Below are 21699 nucleotides of genomic sequence, written 5' to 3' on the forward strand. Positions count from 1 at the left end.
TTTTTAGTCGAAGGTACAAAGATATTATAATAATTTTTGGGGAATTTTTTAAAGCTATTAACATTTTGAAAAACACGTCTGACTTGAAAGTGCATGGTTGGAGGATTAAAGGGGCGGAAAAAACGTTGGGGGTAATAGGGATATAAGTAACAAAATATATTATTTTATTATATTTTTTTGGAATAAAAAATGCTCGGCCAATTCTTTTAAGTTTTCATTTTCGAAGGAGAATGAACATTTTACGCGCAGGAAAGATTTCTTCCAGAGGCAGAGATGCAAACGTTCTGTAACATAGTCTGATATACTGGAGCTCCAAGCTCCGTTACCAGCAAATGATCACAGAGACAGGCGTCGGCAGATGAACGAGCGATGATAAAAGCTGTGTGTTACCAGTTTCTGGTTTATCGGAAATTTGAGTGTGTTAGCGTTATGCGTAAAGCAGTTTCCTCTTTGATTATAAACATTGTCATTTTGTATCATGATACATGTATGTACGCATAAGCAGAAAACTGATGAGTATTGCAGAATCTTTAAAAATACTGACGGCCAAGTCCAAATTGCGCAAATTATGTAATTGTGAAACCAAAATTAAGGTAAATTTTCATGCTTGTTATCATAGCGTCTGCTGCTTTTTAAAGCCATATCGAGAATATCAAAAACGTTGGAGAGAATCTAACGCTTTTTCCGGTACTTTTGCAATATATTTCTAACAGACGTTTTATATTTTTACATTATTTTAAACTTTTTGGCTGGAGCAAGACCCGATGACCTATCCATCGAGTTGCGTTCCCCAGTCCCCACGTCTACCTCGAACGTTCTTCAAGAACCCGCTCTGTGTCGGACGTCGCCAGCGTTGGTCTTCGATTCTTCAAGGAGGACCGCGCGATACCGCCGACGAGCGTCGGAGCGGGACACCGATGTCACCCGCACCAGCATCACAGACACAGGCCGACGAAGGAAGGTGGGCGTCGAGGTCGCCGGAGAGGGGCGCGCAATCTAAAGCCGATAACGAGCCAGCTGGCGGCGGCAGTGCCGTCGTTTACGTGGAGGTACGACCTTTGCGAGAGTTCGCTCTCGCTGGTGGGGCTCGTGCCGGATCGCTCCTGGAAGGTCAGAGGCTGTCCTGGGGATTAAATCACCGCTCGCGGCACGGAAAACACGGAGGTGCTCGCGTGTCCCCGAGGAACACTCCGAAGAGTGGCGAAACACGAGGGAGGGTGGAAAGAACAACAAAAAAAAAAAAGGAAAACAAACATGCCGTGAACTTCGCCAGGTGACAATGCGTACGACCCGATGAAGTCGACGGTGCTCATAGCGCGTGCGGCTTTCGATCGCATGCGACCAACGCCGTAGACACTTTGTCGTCATCGTCGTCGTGTCTTTGCCGCGCGTGTGCATGTGTGCGGTGCGCGGTGGTGAGCGCGCGTGACCGTGTTGTACCTGATCCAGTGATACCTCCTGACCCAGCTTCTACCTGATCCAGGTGCCCGACACCTGGACCCATCGCGATGACCACGAGGGAACTCTACGTAAAGGTATCGCGAAGACTAGGTTCGGGGATATATTTAGAGATATCAGGTGCGCGCATCCCCGAGGAAGATGGCAGGTCTCCTCTGACGTAAATAAAATTGCGCGCCGAGGATTCTCGCGCGCTCCACCGTTTCGCGGTCCCTCGGGGGGGATTGACGCTGTGCGCTTTTCAAGGGGATGTTTCTGTTTGGCGTGAACTGAAAAGTCGCGGAGCACGACTATGTAGAGATATTTCGATCTTTCGTTCGGAATCGAAAAGTCTCCGCGGATTCTCTCGCTCGTCGGATGACGGTTTCCATAATTGGAGGCGTGAATAATGGAAGACGATTAGGGATGTTGCTCCAGTTTCTCGAGCCCGAAAGAACCGAAAGGAACTTCGAAGATAAATGTGAAACACGTTTTTTTTACCTTCAAGTGCATTAAACGGGTTGAAATTTAAAAAAACAATATATCCATAACAGTAATAAACCTTTTAAAAACTTTAATCATTGTTTAAAATTGCACATTTACCGCACGCCACTGTAATTTACATATAAAATTATGGGATTATTCCGGTCGTATGTAATATCTCGAAGTCTCGCTTGACGTGATTCAACCGCATATATCAACCAAGAAACTCGTGGAGTTGAAAATGACTCGGTTATACAATCAGTGGAAATTGCGGGAACGATGTCGGCTGCTGCGAGATTATAGTTGCGCGTGCGAAACTGTGATCCGACTCCTTTTTTTACAATCAAACGTTAAACACGCAAACATTTGACATTTCGAGTGAACGTATCTTTCTCGCGGTGTCACCGGGCATAACTCGCGATCCAGGAAATCTGTCAACCCGTTTCCGATTTCACTCTGTTACTTTTTACAAATATCCAGAAAAGCGAGGTCCCACAGCCTTTCAGAGGCGTGAGTTTCCTATTGCGCAACGATAAGATCAAACAATAAATCAAGGGTTATATAATTATCATTGTGTCTACGTTGCTACACGCCCGTAAATGCACACGTTTGTCACGAATATAGGTCATCCATTTACATAATACGTCATAGTTTCTATGATACGAGATACTTGGGCCGAAGAGAAAATTCTATTTCTCACTGTTATTCTTTTTTACTCTTATTTGAATATTTAACAGACGTTTCCATTGTATTTAATTTATGCAAGTTATATTTCTCACTTCTAAAGGACTCTTCCTTCATTCTCCTCTCAACAGGCATCTTGATGTGAGGCACAACAATCGCTTTCCGCTTTTTCTGACAACATTTATTTGAAGACGTATTCATCTTGATGAATCAGCTGTTTTCCGGGATTTCGATCGACACGAAACATAAATAAACAGATTCTTAAATTTCGCTGAGCATACCTTTAAACTCGAGCTTCGTATGGTAAGAATCAACAACACTGACCTGATATCCTATCTAAAGCGTTCTCTCTCTTAAGATTAACAAATTCTGTACGATTGTATACATATTTTCTCACGCGGTTTATATCTTCCTGATGCAAAACTGATGCAAACAATAATTAATATCTGTTGCGATTTTTTAAGCCGTAACAATTTATATCTGTTTATAAATTAATATATATTAATTAATATATCATTAGCTTTTAATACAACGCAAATCGAGAAAATTGATTTTTTATTTTTCAGTTTATAAAAATGGAGGTATTGATGGAGAATCTCGGTTCAGAGTGTTCGCAAGCTACATTTTTATTGACATATACTGATTGATCGAGCTGCAGAACGCGTGACTTGAAACAATAAAAGGTTGTTGAATATTTTGCTGTCTGTATGTGCATTAATAAATACGGAAAGACGAAGTGTTTCTTGAGCATTCGAGATTTCTTTCCGAAAGTAAAATCAATAACTGCCAGCGAGAGAGCCTCCATTACTGGAGACCTAAATTCTGGTCTAAATCAGGTGGCACGATCGTAGAAATAACAGCGTGTGTTTGATTCACCGCGATAATGTTTCATTAACAGCACGGTTACGATTACATGAAACGCTTTCGGGTGTAGTGTTTGATAAGATGCATCTTGAAATTGAGAATTAGTAAATTTATTACTATACATGGAAAATATTTATTGATGAATAATTAATAATCAAATTATTTATTAATAAATAATTAGGCGAGACAATTGATTCTTTCTGATAGAATTATTGCACTATCTTTGGATGGTAACACAGCTGTCATTAACAGATGCTAACAGCCGCATTTTCCAGTCATGAATTATATTAACCGAAGCCGAAATCGCGGAATATCTCTAACATATCGTGACAGTTAATTGTATCTTTCAACGATACTTAATTGTTATCTGAGTTGTTTCAGAAAAAAATCATAGTGTCAGCAACATGTAATGTAAACATATGGAAAAACTGATTTTGCCAGATTTAGGATAATCGCAATTCGAAAATTTAGTCGCAAAGAAATAACATATAACGTACATTATCATCGTCCCAAAGCGAGTGATAAATTCACGTGCAAACTGAAATGCAAAAAGTAATATACGACGCATAATAAAACGCGCCTTGGGATTATAGCGTGCGAAGTGCCGCATGCCGCCGAGTAATGAAGAGACCGAGATTAGAAAGCGTTATTGCCTTATGCTATTCCCTTTAAGCCTGTGACGTTTCTCCCCGACGTTGGTGGTTGATTTATCGCTGCGGCCAAGTGAACGGCGGGGGTTGCCCGAGGTCGGGCATCGTGCTTTTTGTTATAACAGGTTTTCGCTCCTTCGGACGCAGGGGTACAAGAGAAAAAATGTCAGAAATGACATTAGCGGCACGGGCACCATTCTTTAGGTGCTTTTTTTTCGTCGATTATACTAATTCCAGAGTAGCTACGACTATGCGAGTCTTCGGAAGGTTCTCATCGAATATCGAGCGTCGTTATAGAGAAAAATATTCGGAAAACAGAAAATCGTAGGGAAAAAAAAGAGTAAAAGAGAAGGCACTTCTTTTAATTCGAAAAAAACTTTGTGATGCTATGAAGAAAAAGATTTAAAATTATTTACTTCGTCGTAAAACAATGAAACGCGAAGATTGGTGAAACATATCTTTTATTTCATTATTCTCGGACTGACTCTCTGAATTTGCAAGATAATTTATGTAAAGTTATTATCATTAAGAACAAGATTTGTCAGAACAAGAAATCTTGTAGAAACTTGAATTCTGATGAAATCTTGAGTATGACGACAGTGATAATTTTCTCGAGATTATTATTCCGGTATGGACCTTCCTTAAATGGTCGTCGGCCATTGCCCGTAGATAAAATGTTCCTCACGGTCGCGTGAGGAATCTACCGGTCTTAGCGACGACGGAGGGCAAAGAGTGCAGCGAGATCGTCTCGCGCCGAGGTGTTTTGCTTTTCTGCAGCGAGAGAAAGGAATCTGCTCGGCCGTAAGCGTATAGCTCGCCGATCGCGTTCCTCGAACTGATCACCCGGTTGGCTGTTCCCAACGATTCTAGCTCACCTTTTAGCGTGAAAGCGCGTTCGTGACTTCAGCTAAATCAAAATTGATATTTAAAAAAATTGCCCCATCAAACTCTCATTGAGACGGCGTCATGTGTCTGCGGTTCATTAAATATTTATATCATTGCTTGTTTGAGATCAGCTCGCGGCGCTTGCACTCTCATTGCGCGAACGTTGACGGGAACCCTTTCTCTTAACAGAGACCATTCTCCTCGTATTGATTACATCGCGTCGTGGTCAGAACTTTCGTGTCTCAAGATCACTGCGTACAGACTCTCTAATCTATTATCGATTGCATACGCGCCGTTTCCGCTATCGATTATCGAGATTAGTGCGTTTCGCCGCTTCGTTCGCCCGATAAGAATAATTCCCGCCGGCGAAAGCGTCTTCACCGGAGAAGCGCTTCTTTCTCTCGCGAGGAAATGTTTCCTGTGTTAAATAAGGCGTTACGTCGGTCCTTTATGGTCCCTTCTCTCTATCCGCGGGACGTAAAATCCTCGCGGCGATATCCCACGAAAGCATTCCGCTTTTACGGACGCGCGCATAACTAACACCCGCGCCCGAAGCGGAAAGTCTCGTTCTCACGATTGCGGTCTTTCTTTTGCGGAAACTCGATGGCTAAATCTGCCTTTGTTTACCGATTAATCGCGCCTCGGTAAGATATAAACCGGGAGCATTAACCCATGAAGATATTTTCATAACGTCATGCTACATTACATTTTATTTTACGCCGGATATCGCCATTATTTCGAGTTAAAAACAGTGCGATAAAATGTAATGATGCTATTTCTTACAGCATTTGACGTGTGATTATTGAAAATTAAACGTGCAACTTTTTTATGACGCAAACCGCAGCGGGATATTTTAAGCTCTAATTATAAATCACGTAATTGTGCGTGTGTAGGGAAAGAGATTATATGTATGTATACACGCGTATAATAACGCAATTTTTGGTTTCATTTGTAATTTAAATGAGAATTAGATTAACGCGCTTCTGTGTTTTATAGTATATTAGATAGGAAAAACGTAAACGTATACGTCAACGTAAACAATCGATCTTACTATCACAATGCCGATATCAACGACAGAGAAGATAAATTCGATGAAGTTGTTTGTACCGTTTGTTAAAGACCTCGAGGTTTTTATAGTCTGCTCTTAGATCATCCATGTGCGTTTCATGGTCAAAGCTTACCTAACGAAGTTTGAGAACATTATCAACGTGTATGCTTTTTAAAATGTATATAAATTGTCATTTCGCGCTTTCCAAAAAATATGGGATATAAAATGTGAAAAGTAAAAATAGAACATGTCAATAAACGTTGAATATAAGTTTTCATTAATTGTTTTCGTATTTTTACTTATACAATCTAATGTTTTTTCTTTATTTTTAAATTTTGTTTCTTTAACAGTTATCCCAAAAGTCACTCTGTTTCTCCACATATCGCGAACTCCATTCTATTTTATATTTTAAGTGTTTATGTTTACGGACAAACCACGTAATAGACCGAATCGTCCAGTTTCTTCGCTGAAGAAATCCATGTCAGCATGAGTCACACATTCCGGGATGGCCTCGTAGTGATAAGATTGCGACGCCCCACCATATCGCTTCCACCTATGTTTAAATTGTACGAAAATGTGTACGAAGACCTGAACACGAGACTTTAACGGAGTGTCATTGCCACGTGCTAGTGATCAAAACACTTGTCTGACCATAATTGACACAACTACCAATAATAAAAAAAATGCATTGAAAATAGAGTACTTTACTAGTCAAGCGAATATTGCTTTTGTAACACTGCTATTCAATAAAATTAGACTAAAACATGTGATTCAAAATTATATTTTAGAAATATATTAAACTTCTTTCAAGATATATTGCGATTGTTTATCTCATTAATTAATCAGCGGAAGTGCAATTATTTTGTGTATTATGTGTATACTGAATCTACATATAAAATTATTAATCAACTGTTGGATGGTATACTGGTGGTTTCAATGAATAATTTTATGTTATGCAGCATGGGAACTGTTTTATATTAAACACTTGTATATTTTCCTTATTTCTTCTCTTACATTGTTTCTTTTATTTCCCACGATCTTCTTTATTATCGTTTTCAGTAAAGCAATGCATTTAGCTTAATTTAAAATAACAGCCAGAATTACTCGTACAATTTTATATATATATATATATTGCTTGCAAAATTTAATAAACACTTAATTTAATTTTGCCGAGTCCTAATATCGATCCGTGCACGAAAGGAATACGCGAAAAATATTCGCGATTAGAGAAGAGTAGAAATCCTTACGTGCGAAATGCAACGGAAGCCTTACATAGTAGTGAAGCTCGCGCGGATACAGAACAATCGAAGGGTTGCATCGCCTGCCTAAAGGCAACAAAGGTGTTTCTTGCATATGCGTACAATGACTTGCGTCAAGTTTCGAAGAAAATATGTTACCAACGTTCGAGTAGTTTTCGCGAAATTGGGGCGACATCGATCACAAACGCCAGCTGCGACGAAAACGTGCGCTGCAACAAAAACTTCCTCGCTCTAGAGGAAAATATTACGAAAACTTTACGAAAATACATTTATACAGAGAAAGAAAGACAGAGAGAAAGATAGCATTTTCAAAATAGAAACTATATACATATCAATAAAACTTCAATAAAATTAGCAAAGTTTTTCATGCAGTCTTGAAAGAGCCAAATTGCTTTTTTATTTACGCATACAATTTATCGTACTTTTTAAATTGTTCATTATTGATGCCGTATCTTAATCATGCGGATATCGAATCTCTGTCGACACCAGTCATTACTAATCCGCGACAGAAGGCGGTGCGGTGGAATCAGGAAGCTTACTCGCATTAGATTAAGAAATTACGTAAATACGCAAAATGCGGCGTAACTTTCTACGGATTCACGGATCACTTTTGTCTTCTGGACACCTCTTCAATTAAAGGCTTGCTATGAGAACCCGGTAGAGAGCTCGAGTTTTTTGTTCCTCTTCCCGCGTGAGTCCGTGGTGATAATTGGCCTTGCTGCTATTGCTGCTGCAGTGTTATTGCATGCACTGCGGTATAACATAGAAAGCATGGGAATAATTTCTTCGGTATGCCGCCACAAAGCGAGAGAGCTAGCGCAGGCGTACCTTAAGCTGTGTAAAATTTCGATGTAAAGAAATTTGCGTATGTGTAGAAAGAAACCTTTCCGGATAAAGCCGCGAAACTCAATTAAAAAATTAAGATAAAAGAAAAAGAATAAAATTGAAAATACTTTCTATCTAACCGATCATATAGCCCTAAAACTTTGTATTAATATAATGCAGTTGCATTGACCATAACTTGTATGTAATCCTTGGGTCGGATCCAGGAATATCTCGACTTATCCTTTTTATTTATCTACCTTTCCATCGCTTCTTTCCTTTATGCATGAACTCTGCGACTGGTTCAGCGAAAGTCTCTTATGTAATTAGCTAATATACTATAATAACGTTCTTAAGATAGGCGAAAGCCTTCGTGTCACCGACATAAAACTGCATCTCATGACATCACATTAAATTCTCTAAGTATAAATTCTTGTATATAAATGCTTTTCTGTGCGGCTTTTACGATTTGTACGTCTTACAATAAACATAATCTACATTTTTTTTAATATAATAGAACGTCTTGAAAGAAATTGTATTTATGCAGAAGAGATATTATTATATCTTCAGATTTTGAAAATTACTCACCGATTTATTTTTAATCTATTAGAGCGAAAATGTGACTCAAATAGATCTTATCAGTTCGCGTTGTAGCGTCAAGCCCGGTGTGGAAGGTCGTTTATTAAATACGGCACAAATATTATTTTCTCATTGATACTCCAATTCTGGTGGCGTAAGCACTTAATACATTACGATGTTTGTTCACGTGGTGTCGTTTATCGCCAGTGTAATCTTGCGCGCGTTTCGCATAAATACGAGTATATGCAGAATGCCGTGCGTTTTTCGTGAGTCACACGAGCAGGAGACGTGTCGATAGGGGCAAACGAAGAGATAAGAGGTTTAATTATACCGCGTCGGTGACTTTGCGACCATTACGCGTCACCTGTTCGTATTTTTATTTCTTCTCCACCCGGCGAAACGGTATCTTGCGTAATTAATGATACACACGTGCACGGCCCACACGCTGTGGGAGCGAAGTTCAGGGTCGCGTATTTCATCGTCTTTTTAAACGCGGCTAATTGGCACGTGTAATCAAAGCGGCTAATGAAATCATTTATGAGATTTAACAAGGAGAAAAACCGGCGTCTTTTTTTCCATCTCTTCCGAAAGATTTTCGCACGCACCGTGGAGATGCGATTCAATCGACGCGAATCATCATCGCCGTGCAATAATTAATAAGCTCGTTAAAGTAAACGTGAGGTTGCGAATTCACAATTCACAAGTCTTGCCTGCCATTTCACACGACATTTGATGTAATTGCTATCCCAGCGTAAATTGGGTATTACTGCGATTACGCGTTTCGTTCATTCGCGAATTTACTTAAATTATAAAATTAAGATTGCGATTTTTCAATATGACCTCTAAAATGCATTTCAGTACAAAGCAGATTTTAATTCTAAAGGATATCTACAAATTGTACTTATTTTACATGTCAAAAAGTTTATTAACATAATTATACAATCTTAGGTACTTGTACAAAAGAGTATTTAATTATGTAGACAGAGTTTCTTTAGGAATTGGAAGATTTAAAATTCATCACGCGGTTCTTATCTCGGGATATTTATGAAAAAAAAGAGCGATTGATATACTCAATGAATTATTTCGTCCGTGAAACCTGAATATAGTTATGCATCGCCGACGTTACTTATGGGATGATCCGAAGATGTGGGACGGCGAAAGGGAAGTCGCGACTTCGGCAGAAAAACCAATTTACCGTTGCTTGACATGCTTCTGGATAGTACATTCGTAATACAATTGGGTGAACCCGGGAGACCGCTTCGACAATACGTATAGATCCTTATAACATGAAAGTCCGTTGGGTTTGGTTACACCGTTATTCACTCACGAAAGTCGCTCGCGCATGTTCGTAGAAAATGTCAGACATGTAAAACTGTCTTTGACGGTTACTGACACGGACGACTATTTGCGTGATATCGCGAAGTTTTCACGATAGCCTAATTTCTTGGATTTGTGCTTAAAACAGCTTTTAGATTTCATATTATTTAGACTTTATATTTATGCAGTAGACTTTACATATTTACACATTGTATACACTTTATGCAGTATTATCTATTACCTATTGCGTGATTAAAATTTCAATTAATATAAATAACGTTATTCGTTATTGTTTTGTATTATCTGTGCATATCTATTACCTGTTGCATAATTAAAATTGTAATTAATATAAACAACATTATTCGTCTTTGTATGTTACCTACTTTATAACTAAAGCGATTGAAAGACAAATTCAAGTTTCAACTTTCTTTCTAATGCAGAAATAGCGTGCCCCGTACAATTTATTATGTGGATATGTGGATCAATTTCATATTCGCAAAGCATTAAAGGAATCATTGATCTTGTATGTCATGTCGTCCTCTTGTTCGTCACGTGTATGATTAATGATGGAAATTACGTTAAGTACTAAGATTGAATAGAACGGTAATTTCTACGCTCGAACGGGGTCTTCTATCGTACACGAATGGTATATGATAACATTGAATATATGAAATAACAGCGAATTGGAGCATTTGTCGACCAAATCGATACATTCTTATTGGCGACCTTTATGTGCTACTCCAAAAGGAAAAAGCGGGTCGTCTTTGCGATACTTAAAAAGTCACTCGATGACCAATTAAATGTAACGATTGTACGTTATAAACGAGTGTAGTCAATAAATTATTCGCGATCTTGATAAATAATATCTGTATAAACTTTACCCTTAATTTTTATTCAGATCTAAAATAAAGCTAATTAAACCATCTTTATTTTTAACCAAAATATACTCAGCTTCAGCAGTCTTGCGCGTTTATCGACTTTTTAATAATTTCATAAACCCTCGGCGTTAACGAACGGGGATGCGCCACGATTTTCTATTAAACTATAATAAAATATAATAAAAACGACGAAACTTTATTAACGCAAAAACGAATCGATCGTAGGACGCCCGAGTATGGGTACCGCATCCGGAGAAGGTGTGGGAAGGCGCCGTGCTCTTGGAGAACTACAGGCAGAATCCGCCGACGTTGAAAGTGCGCACGGAAGAGTCGAAACAGACGAGGATATTGGAGATCAAATCGGACAACGATCTCCCGCCGCTCCGAAATCCCGACATTCTGATCGGAGAAAACAATCTCACGTCGCTGTCGTTCCTTCACGAGCCCGCTGTCCTCTACAATCTCCAGATTCGCTTCCAACGGCATTCCATTTACACCTACTGCGGCATCGTCCTGGTAGCCTTCAACCCGTACAACGAATTGCCCATCTACGGCAATGACACGATATGGGCCTATAGGGGCCAGGCGATGGGCGACCTGGAACCCCACATATTCGCCGTGGCCGAGGAAGCCTATACGAAGTTGGAGAGGTGAGTAATCTCCCGTCGACAATTATCTACAGATATTGTGTCATCGATATACGTTTGTATATCAATGTTAATTAAATGACAAGTCAGGTGATCTTTCCGTTGGATAAGAAATTACAATACTAATCGTTAATGACTGTATAAATAAAAAAAATATAGATACTTCAGTTAAGTAATAAATTAATTTTAATAGAATTTAAATTATATCTATACAAAATATATTTTGTATTATTATATGTATACTATATTATATTTTGATTCAATATAATTAGCTCCAATTTAACGTAATCTTATTTAATCCGAATAAAATGATAATTAATTTATACAAACTTTTAATTTAGAGAGAATCATGACCAGTCGATTATCGTCTCCGGCGAATCGGGCGCCGGCAAAACGGTCTCCGCGAAGTATACCATGCGGTATTTCGCGACTGTCGGCGGATCGGCGACGGAAACGCAAGTCGAGAAGAAGGTTCTCGCCTCTTCGCCTATCATGGAGGCGATCGGTAATGCGAAGACTACCAGGAACGACAATTCCTCTAGATTCGGAAAGTTTATCGAGATCCAGTTCAATAAGAGCTATCACATCACCGGCGCGAGCATGAGGACCTACCTGTTGGAGAAGTCGCGGGTGGTGTTCCAAGCGAATGAGGAGCGAAACTATCATATCTTTTATCAGATGTGTTCCGCGGCGAAGCGTCTTCCCCAGTTGCACCTGTCCGACCAAAATCAATTCCACTATCTTAATCAGGGCAACAACCCCAGGATCGACGGCGTGGACGATCTCGCGTACTTCGATGAGACAATAAATGCACTGACGATGCTCGGCTTTACGTCCAAACAGCAGGACGACATGCTGCGGATCCTGGCGGGCATCCTACATCTAGGTAACGTAAATATAAGCAGTTGCGTGAGCAAGGACGCGAAGGACGGCGAGGTGGATACCGAGTCCAGCTACATTTCGCCGTCGGACCGGCATCTACTCATTCTTTCCGAGCTGCTGGGCGTCGAGGTGAACGCGATGCGCAAGTGGCTGTGCCATAGGAAGATCGTCTCGACACGAGAGGTCTTTCTGAAGCCCATGACCGTGGAGCAGGCGAACGGGGCGCGGGACGCCCTGGCCAAGCATATCTATGCCGAGCTCTTCAACTGGATCGTGACCAACATCAACAGCTCACTGCAGTCACCCAGTCAGCCGCACTGTTTCATCGGCGTACTGGACATTTACGGCTTCGAAACGTTTGAGATAAACTCGTTTGAACAGTTCTGCATCAACTACGCGAACGAGAAGCTCCAACAGCAGTTTAATCAGCACGTCTTCAAGCTGGAGCAGGAGGAATATCTGAAAGAGGACATCGAGTGGACCTTCATCGATTTCTACGACAATCAGCCGTGCATCGACCTGATCGAGACCAAACTCGGCATTCTGGATCTCCTCGACGAGGAGTGCCGCATGCCGAAGGGTTCGGACGCCTCCTGGGCGGAGAAGTTGTACACCAAGTGCATCAAGTCTAAGCACTTCGAAAAACCGCGATTCGGCACTACAGCCTTTCTAATCTATCACTTCGCCGATCTCGTGCAATACGAAACCGTGGGCTTCCTGGAGAAGAATCGAGATACCGTAATCGAGGAGCAAGTGGACGTGCTAAGAAGCGGCGAGAACAAATTGCTGAGAAGGCTGTTCAGTGACGAGGACCCGAAGTTGACAGTGCCGCACACGAGAGTGAAAGTGTCCGCTCAGAAGAGCGCGCCGATGAGCGCAGCCAACAAGCATAATAAAAAGACAGTCGGCTCGCAGTTCCGTGACTCCCTCAACATGCTGATGGCTACACTGAACGCAACGACGCCGCACTACGTGCGCTGCATCAAGCCGAACGACGAGAAGGAGGCCTTCGAGTACAGTCCGGTGCGTGCGGTGCAACAGCTGCGCGCTTGCGGCGTTCTAGAGACCATCAGGATCTCCGCCGCGGGCTTCCCAAGTCAGCGTACGTACGGCGACTTCTTCCAGAGGTACCGCTGCCTCTGCAGGTTCAAGGAGATACGGCGGGATGATCTGAAGGAGACTTGCCGGCGCATCCTGGCCAGATACATCAACGACGAGGACAAGTTCAAGTTTGGCAAGACCAAGGTGCTTTTCAGGGCCGGTCAAGTGGCGTATCTGGAGAAGTTACGGGCGGAGAAACAGCGCGATGCTTGTATAATGATTCAGAAGACTGTGCGCGGTTTGATCCAGCGTAACAGGTATAGGAAAATCCGTAGATCGATTCTGGGCATTCAGAGATACGGCAGGGGTTACATCGCCCGGAAAAAGGCAGAGGCTGTGAGGAGGGAGAGAGCGGCGGTGAAGATTCAGGTGCATGTGAAGGGCTGGCTGCAGAGACGATGGTATTTGCAGTTAAAACGCACGATTCTCGGCCTGCAGACGCGCGGCAGGGGTAACATAGCTCGCGCCAGGTACAGGATGATGAAGGACCACGCCGCCGCGACGGTGATCCAGAGATTCGCTCGTGGATATCTCGTGAGGATGGCATGCAAGAAGAAACTCAGGGACATAGTAATCGTACAGTCGTGCATCAGGAAATGCCAGGCGAAGAAGATCTTTAGGCAACTGAAGGCCGAGGCTAGAAGCGTGGAGCACGTCAAGTCGCTCAACAAAGGATTGGAAATGAAGATTATAACGTTGCAACAAAAGATAAACGAGATGGTGAGTGATATATGTCATATAATAATATTTTGCCCATATAAGCTTAAATCATAGATGTATTTATTATTATATGCTTTTATTTATCTTTTTAATAATACGTGATTGCATCTGAGAAACGCACGAACTTGTTATTTCAGGCGAAGGAGAATCAACACTTGAAGAACGTTCAACACGAGATGGTAGATTTGAAGTGCAAGCTAGACAGCTTGAAATCTGTCGACGTTGAGAATAAGAAATTGAACGGAATGGTGCAAGACAAAGAGAGAGAGTTGAAAAAGATGGAGGAAATTCTACAGCGGGAGAAAGACGAGAAGATGGATATATTGCATGATAAAGAGAGAACTGGTCTACAGAAGGACGAGGAGAACAAGAAGCTGCAGGAAGAGAATGAAAGATTGCGAAAGGAACTCTCGATAGCGACCGAGAAATTGAAGAGCAACCAGCGCGGTGCTGAGGAGAACCTGAAGTATCGACTCGAGCAGGAGAAAGACCTGCTTATGCTGGAACAGGATCAGGATCGCGGAGCTTACCAAAGACTGCTCAAGGAATATCATGAGCTGGAGCAGTACGTGGAAATGCTGGAACAAAAGATTGCGTCGATTCAAGGAGTGCTCGGGCACTCGCGCTCCTTGAGCAATGCTTCCAGCGGCAATGGCCAAATCACGTCGACAGAAAATCTTCCACACGATGATCAAAACATCGTAAGTCAAGACACATTTATTCATTCATTCATTCATAATGGCGCAACAGTCCTAGTCGGACCTGGGTCTCTCCCAAAGTCATGTGCTTGTGGTGCACACGCAATACAAGCGATACAATTTTATTTATTTTGGTTCTACCAGGACTGGATTCGAACCTGAGATTTTTGGTTTAGCAGACCAGTGCGCTGTCTGCTACGCCACGCTCGCTCACACATTATGAATATTATTGAATAAACTGAAGACTCGTTTATATAAAAGGAATTTTAATATGCAATTAAGAATGTAAAACTTACTTTGTCCTATTTTATTTTTTAATGTTTACTGTAAAATATAATAATCATATCTTTAGCTATATTTTGCCTCTCTAAATTTCAATGTTTCACTTTTTATTATAATTACTATTAAAATAAGTTTATTGAAATTACACGCGCCCCGATTTCTTTTTGTAGGATTTCGGTTACGGTTCCGTGAGATCAACAGCTTCCTCGTCGACGCCCTACTCGCGAGTGGAAACGATCGACTGGAGTCAACAGCGGTCGGATAGCCCACCCGACGGAGAAGTTCAACCCAACAAATCGCCTTCGGAGGCCGAGGCCAGGCCCGCACCCACACACGCGCCCGTAGACATCGGTCTCGTCTTGAAGCTGCAACAGAAACTGAAAGACGTCGAGAAAGAGAAAGGCAGACTTATCCGAATGGTCGAGGATTTGGAACGCGACAGTAACGAGGAGTCTACCAGGACGCAAGATTCGTTTAGAGTAAGTAGAGGAAATTATACAGAAAAATAGATTTTTTATCTTAACGTTTCATTTTCGACCAGTTATTTCTGTGTCGAGTCCTATCCTAACACCTACCAATTTTCTGACGCGAACTCGACGTCATGTTAAGAGATTATCGATAAATCCACTTCATCGTACTTCGTCACTTGTCTTATCTCTATTATCACTGATTAACTGATTAATTGAGACAATATGGTTTGCTTGCAGCTCCAAGAACTAGAAATGGAGAACTCGCAACTTAAAAAAGACTTGAACTCACTGAGGAAGACTGTATCGGAGACCAGCCCATCGTCCGCGCAGCAAAATCTCATGAGTAATTGGATATTACAACTCATTTATTTTCTGCACTACCTCTTTCACTAAGCACGCATATTTATACCGATTTTAATATATAAGTTAATTTACTTTGTATCTTTAAACTTTTAAAAATCAAAGCGTGATATAGATAAACACATGTGTATCTATAACTTTTGCTTTTTGCTTTTTACCTTGTGTTAGATCTCTGCTTTCTTTTACCTTTTATCCTCTAAACGCTGTATCTCTTCATTCTCTGTGTCTAATATTAAATATTGATTTTAGCGTAAAACATAATTGCGCTAAATCCAATATTTTAGTACTTACATATTGCATTCTTCATTTTCACATTGCTTACAAAATTATCGCTTTATTCAACAGTATGAATCCACCTATATTGGAATAATAAATTTTGCAAAAGTTTAAACAGTATTATACGTTTAAAGCATAAATTATATGGAAAGAATTTATTGAAAATTCTTTTTGAATATGTTCGTTTCTCTATGTTTACAATTATAAATGCTACTATTTTTCTCTTATATGCCCTATCACCAATAACTGTCTGCAAAAACAATAATAATAATACTGTGTAAAAGACATAGAATAATATTGACATAATGATGATATTTTAGTACAATTCGAGGCGCTGCAGGAGGAACTGGAAAGGAGAAGAGAGGAGTGTATTCAGCTGCATAGCGTGCTGGCCGATCATACGCGCAGAATGAAGAGCTTAGGTACCAGTTATGGTCGCGATGTGGACATCATAAACGAAGATGGCGAGCTGGTACTTGCCTTCGAAGCGCAGAAGAAGATTAACAGGTAACGCAAAACGCTTAGTTGTCAAGCCGATTATTGACAAAGTGCCACGTCTAACAACAGTCTTTTGTCGTTTGTGCATGCACTTCGATTTTCAGTAAACTTAAGACAAAGGCACCGAGAGGAGAGTGAGTTGAGCAGATTCACTCGTTTCAACGTTATTGAACTGTTCAATCAAAAAAAGAGATTCTATAATTTCATAGTATATTTATTTAAACGTCTTAAAGCATTTCAAAGCTGTTTGTTTTGACAACAGTGACATTAATATTATCAACTATGAGTCATGCTAAATTTCCTTAATTTGTTTATCCTGTGTTATTATTTCTAAAACTACATTTTAATAATTATTTTATAATGATGTTAGTAATAGGCATGATTTTTTATATTTAGCATGATTCCCTCGAACGATTAATTTGCGATTGAACAATTCAAGAGATTTCTCGCAGTAATTCCCAAAAAGTGAAAAACTTGGTTTCTCTGTTTTTAAGGCAATTGGAGGATGAGCTGCAAGCGAAGGAAAGGAATTGGCGGTCGCAAAGAGACGAGTGGCGAAACGAGATAGACAGGCTGCAAGAAGAAATCGAGAAGCAGCAAAAACTGCTCTCCATTAATTTGAGCAAATCGCCGCAAACTCAAGCGGAGCTTTACATGCAGTATGAGGTTGCCAGATTGACGTCTGAAAATCTGGTAAGTGAAACAAATTCTTTTATCATTGATACAAAATTTATTATTAGTCCTAATTGATTTTGTTACTTTTAAATTTAGATATATTTTTTACCGCAATAAAGTCTCTTAACTTCTCGTTTATATAAATACAAAAATTTATATATTTATATTTGACCTTTGTGTTAAAGGAACTTCAAGAGAAATACGATAAAGTAGCGGAGGAATGTAGACGCTTCAAGAAACAATGCAGAATTCTGGCGAAACGACTCAAGGATGCTGGCTGTAAGTGTAATAATTATATACTTATTGTAAGAAATATTTAAAGATTCTATTGCTGTGTAATTTTGGAATTACGTTGAATATCATAAATTACCTTATCTTTTAATGCTGTCAAAGACGAAGGGGAGGAACGTTCTTATGTAAAAGGCACCGGTGAGTGCGTGGTCTTGATGTCATCATAGTCATAATCTTATTGAATATTGAATTGTTCTAATAGTTTGTGCATGTAAAAGACAGTAAGTTCTTCGGCAGATTAAGCAAAGAAATAGAAACGATTTAATAAGGTAGATAGTTATGTAAGTTAAAATTCAAAATTTTATGAAAATTAATGAACTAGAGGATTACATACAAACTTTTCAACCAGTTCGATCACGCAGACCATAATTCATCATCGCTTGCTTATTGTGTCCAGCGCGAATACAAAAGTTTCAATTTTACAGTGCCCAACACGGTGGAATACGCAAACGGCTGCGTCGCCGTTTCCAGTACTCACGGAGACGGGAGTAACATGCCTATCATTCGCAAAAAGGAGAGGGATTATGAAGGAATGTTTGAATTCAGAAAGGAGGATATCAACTTGATCATACGCCACTTGGTCATTGGTAAGTTTCGGGGTTACTTTTCATGTCGATTAATTTTTCGAGAATTCTGTTTTATATATTTATGAGTTCTTACATTTAAATTTTTTCGAATTTATCTATAAAATTCATTGTCCGAGAGATATAATTTAATTTTAAATTTTTAAGGTATAATTAACAAATCTTTTTTTATTCACCTTTATTTCTTTTCACGTTTATTTTTACGCCCAATATGTATGACCTATAAATTTATATTTAATATCTTTGCCTTTTTCAGAGCTGAAGCCCCGAATAGCGGTGACGCTGTTACCAGGCTTACCGGCCTACATCCTCTTCATGTGCATCAGACACACCGACTGCATTAACGATGACGATAAGGTGCGGTCGCTGTTGACCGAGTACCTGAATGCCGTTAAACGCGTGTTAAAGAAACGCGACGACTTCGACTGCAGAGTGCTTTGGATGAGTAACACCCTGCGTTTGTTGCACAACATGAAGCAGTACTCCGGCGACAAGCCGTTCCAGATCGAGAACACGCCCAGGCAGAACGAGCAATGCCTGAGGAACTTCGACCTGAGTGAATACCGTGTTGTATTGAGCAACGTGGCTCTCTGGATCTTCAACAATCTCATCACGAATCTCAAGGAGAGGATTCAGGCGCTCACAGTACCGGCCTTGCTGGAGCATGAGGCAATATCCGTTCCGACCGACAAGACCGGGCGACCTAGGTCGTCGTCCATGGGCGGCGAGCCGGATTCCACGCAGCAGAAACTGGACAAGCTTCTGGGCGAGCTGACGTCGGTGCACAAGACTCTTCAATATCACGGCGTGGACCCCGAGGTTGTGGTGCAGCTGTTTAAGCAACTGTTTTACTTCATGTGCGCCAGCGCTTTGAACAACCTGCTGTTAAGGAGCGAGCTCTGCCGATGGACAAAGGGTATGCAGATAAGGTAAGACAAACGTGGCGTTAATTCTCAATTGCATTGTTATTTATTAACAATGTAATAAGAAATCCAACACAATAACTGCTTTATAGAAAATACGTAAAAAAGAACTTAGGAAAGACTTAAATCTCCCTTCTTCAATTCCAAAGCAGAGATTGACTTTACTTTTTCATTTCCAATTTATTTCCTGCTATTATTTGCGTAATAATATTAAATATACTTTGTAAAAAATTATACAATGTTCTGTTTATTATTTAAGGTATAACATGAGCCATTTGGAGCAGTGGGGCAGGGACCGACGACTAGAAACCGCGTCGGAAGCGCTACAGCCCATCATACAGGCGTCGCAGCTTCTACAAGCTCGCAAAACGGACGAGGACGTTAATTCTGTCTGCGAGATGTGCAACAAACTGACGGCCAATCAAATAGTGAAAATTCTGAATCTGTACACGCCCGTCGATGATTACGAAAGTCGAGTTCCTGTTTCGTTTATCAAGAAAGTACAAGACAAACTGAAGGAGCGCGGTGAGAACAACGAACAAGTAAGTTTTTCCCTGCAGTCGATTGGGAATTATCATATTATCAATTCTTCGATGAGCGTCTAAAAGACACTCGTATATACGCATTCTTAAGTAGCGAGCCTGAAAAATTTTTTCACAACACATAAACAATGGATTTTGTCTTTTCAGTTGTTAATGGATCTAAAGTATTCATATCCCGTAAGATTTTCATTCAATCCGTCGGATATTCGACTTGAAGATATCGAGGTACCTGAGGTGCTTCACTTGCCCATGCTCAAGAAGGTGTAACGCAATCGAGGCATGATCCTGGTCAAGATCCCCGCTCTACTGTACTGTACTGTACTGTGTGTCTTTAGTTGAAAACGTTATACGCGAATAACCGAACCTCGCTTAGTCCATTTGTTCGTACTGGAAGTTAGTGATACCGGTAATCCGGCTACGTTTAGACGTAGACACATCGAGAGTGGCCCATCGATATCACGTTTTATATGTTTCTTTTTTACTCGGGTAATTTATAGATTTTACGATATGTCGTCGTATTCCTAATCGCATTCACGTTCGAAGTCAATTCCGTTATGTAGGTAGACGATCAGGTCTCGGTAAGTGAGAAAGAGCGATATTTTTCATTATTGTTACTGTATAGCGTTGTACGTTGAAATGTAAGGGAGGCACGAGTACGAAGCTCCTACAAGGATTTTAAATTTAAGATTCTTTTTATTAATCGATATTATTTATGTTATAAAGATAATTGATGGTCTCAGAGATACTTGTGTGAATCCGTTCTTCCTTGAAGTACGTACAAGGAAATATGTTTATTTCTTTCTAATTATACAAATCGTGAATGTCTGAAAATGTAAGTTAATTAAATTCGGGAATTATGCACATAACAAAACAATTTCCATAGTATTGAGAAAACAATCTAAACCGAACGAATATATGGGAATGATATGATAATAATAATTATGCGTGAATACAATGTTTACATATGTATGGCGAAACTTTTTTCCTTTGTACAGTCATACTTGGTCCTTGTGAGAATTTCGTACGCATGATAAAGTTGAAAACTTGTTGAAGATGTAATTAATGTAAAAAGGAAACGCGCGCGAGAGAGAAAAGATATAACGTCATGTTGGAAATTGAATGTATATTTTGTGATACGAGAGAAAGAGAGAGAGAGCTGTTCTAAAATCGGGTCCGATGATGGACTGATATACGAATGAGAAAAAATTACGAAGGCGACAGAAAGAAACAGAGGTATATAATTGTTGTTTATATCCTAATTTATATATATGTACAATTGTATTCTGTGCCATCTTACGAGTAGATCGTAATATTCGTTTGTTATTTCATTCAGTCTGCCATTGGTTTCGCGCATTATAAACACATTCAACAGAATGATGTCTGAAAAGAGAGAAAAGATCCCTTCCCTTAAAATGTTATAGAATATATTTACACAATAACACCTTGACTCGATGTGACATATTTATTTGTTCCTACAGTGAAAATAAAGTCGAGGTGCTGGATAGTTTAGTCTGTTTAGTGGTGGAGCAATCGTTTGTTCCAAAAGAAGACGTTCGATTCCCGGCCCTGTCACCTCACATATAGAATAAGGGAATTCTGAACGGAAGATTATATATTTCACTGTGATAGAAACAAGTATCCAAAAAATAAGTATAAATAAGCCCAAGGTAATTTATAGGTAATATAAATGGTATTACGATCTAAGACATTCTAAGAGATCAAAAATAATTGAGAAGAGACTAAAGTTGACCGATGAGTTCTTATCTCATTTCTAATGTTTCTTATACGAAACACTACACAGAAGCAGTAATCAGAAATCGCGTTATTGGTTCCCGATTGCAATA

General features: G+C 40.1%; 1 protein-coding gene across 3 annotated transcripts; it reads left to right on the forward strand.

The window, feature by feature from the left end:
* Nucleotides 1-791: 791 nt before the first annotated feature.
* On the forward strand, nt 792-21359 carry Didum (dilute class unconventional myosin). 3 transcript variants are annotated; one of them, XM_071784198.1, is made up of 15 exons: nt 794-1535; nt 11132-11556; nt 11895-14256; nt 14394-14957; nt 15407-15715; nt 15944-16049; nt 16663-16849; nt 16945-16974; nt 17335-17533; nt 17701-17794; nt 17909-17944; nt 18232-18393; nt 18647-19319; nt 19573-19855; nt 20003-21359. In XM_071784198.1, the coding sequence occupies exons 1-15, from the start codon at nt 1509-1511 to the stop codon at nt 20120-20122; spliced, it is 5577 nt and encodes a 1858-aa protein (XP_071640299.1). In that variant the 5' UTR covers nt 794-1508; the 3' UTR covers nt 20123-21359. The 3 variants fall into 3 exon arrangements, with proteins under 3 accessions (XP_071640301.1, XP_071640299.1, XP_071640300.1); XM_071784200.1 differs by lacking the exon at nt 17909-17944 and having other exon boundaries at nt 792-1535; XM_071784199.1 differs by lacking the exon at nt 16945-16974 and having other exon boundaries at nt 797-1535.
* The last annotated feature ends 340 nt before the right edge of the window (nt 21360-21699 follow it).

The sequence above is a fragment of the Temnothorax longispinosus genome, chromosome 7, assembly GCF_030848805.1.
Source record: "Temnothorax longispinosus isolate EJ_2023e chromosome 7, Tlon_JGU_v1, whole genome shotgun sequence".
In the NCBI taxonomy this organism is placed as follows: Eukaryota; Metazoa; Arthropoda; class Insecta; order Hymenoptera; family Formicidae; genus Temnothorax; species Temnothorax longispinosus.

Coding starts and splice junctions, on each gene's coding strand:
- Didum (XM_071784198.1), top strand. CDS start 1,509: ATGACCACGAGGGAACTCTACGTAAAG. Junction 14,257..14,393: donor AACAAAAGATAAACGAGATG/GTGAGTGATATA, acceptor TTGTTATTTCAG/GCGAAGGAGAATCAACACTT. Junction 16,050..16,662: donor CGCGCAGCAAAATCTCATGA/GTAATTGGATAT, acceptor ATGATATTTTAG/TACAATTCGAGGCGCTGCAG.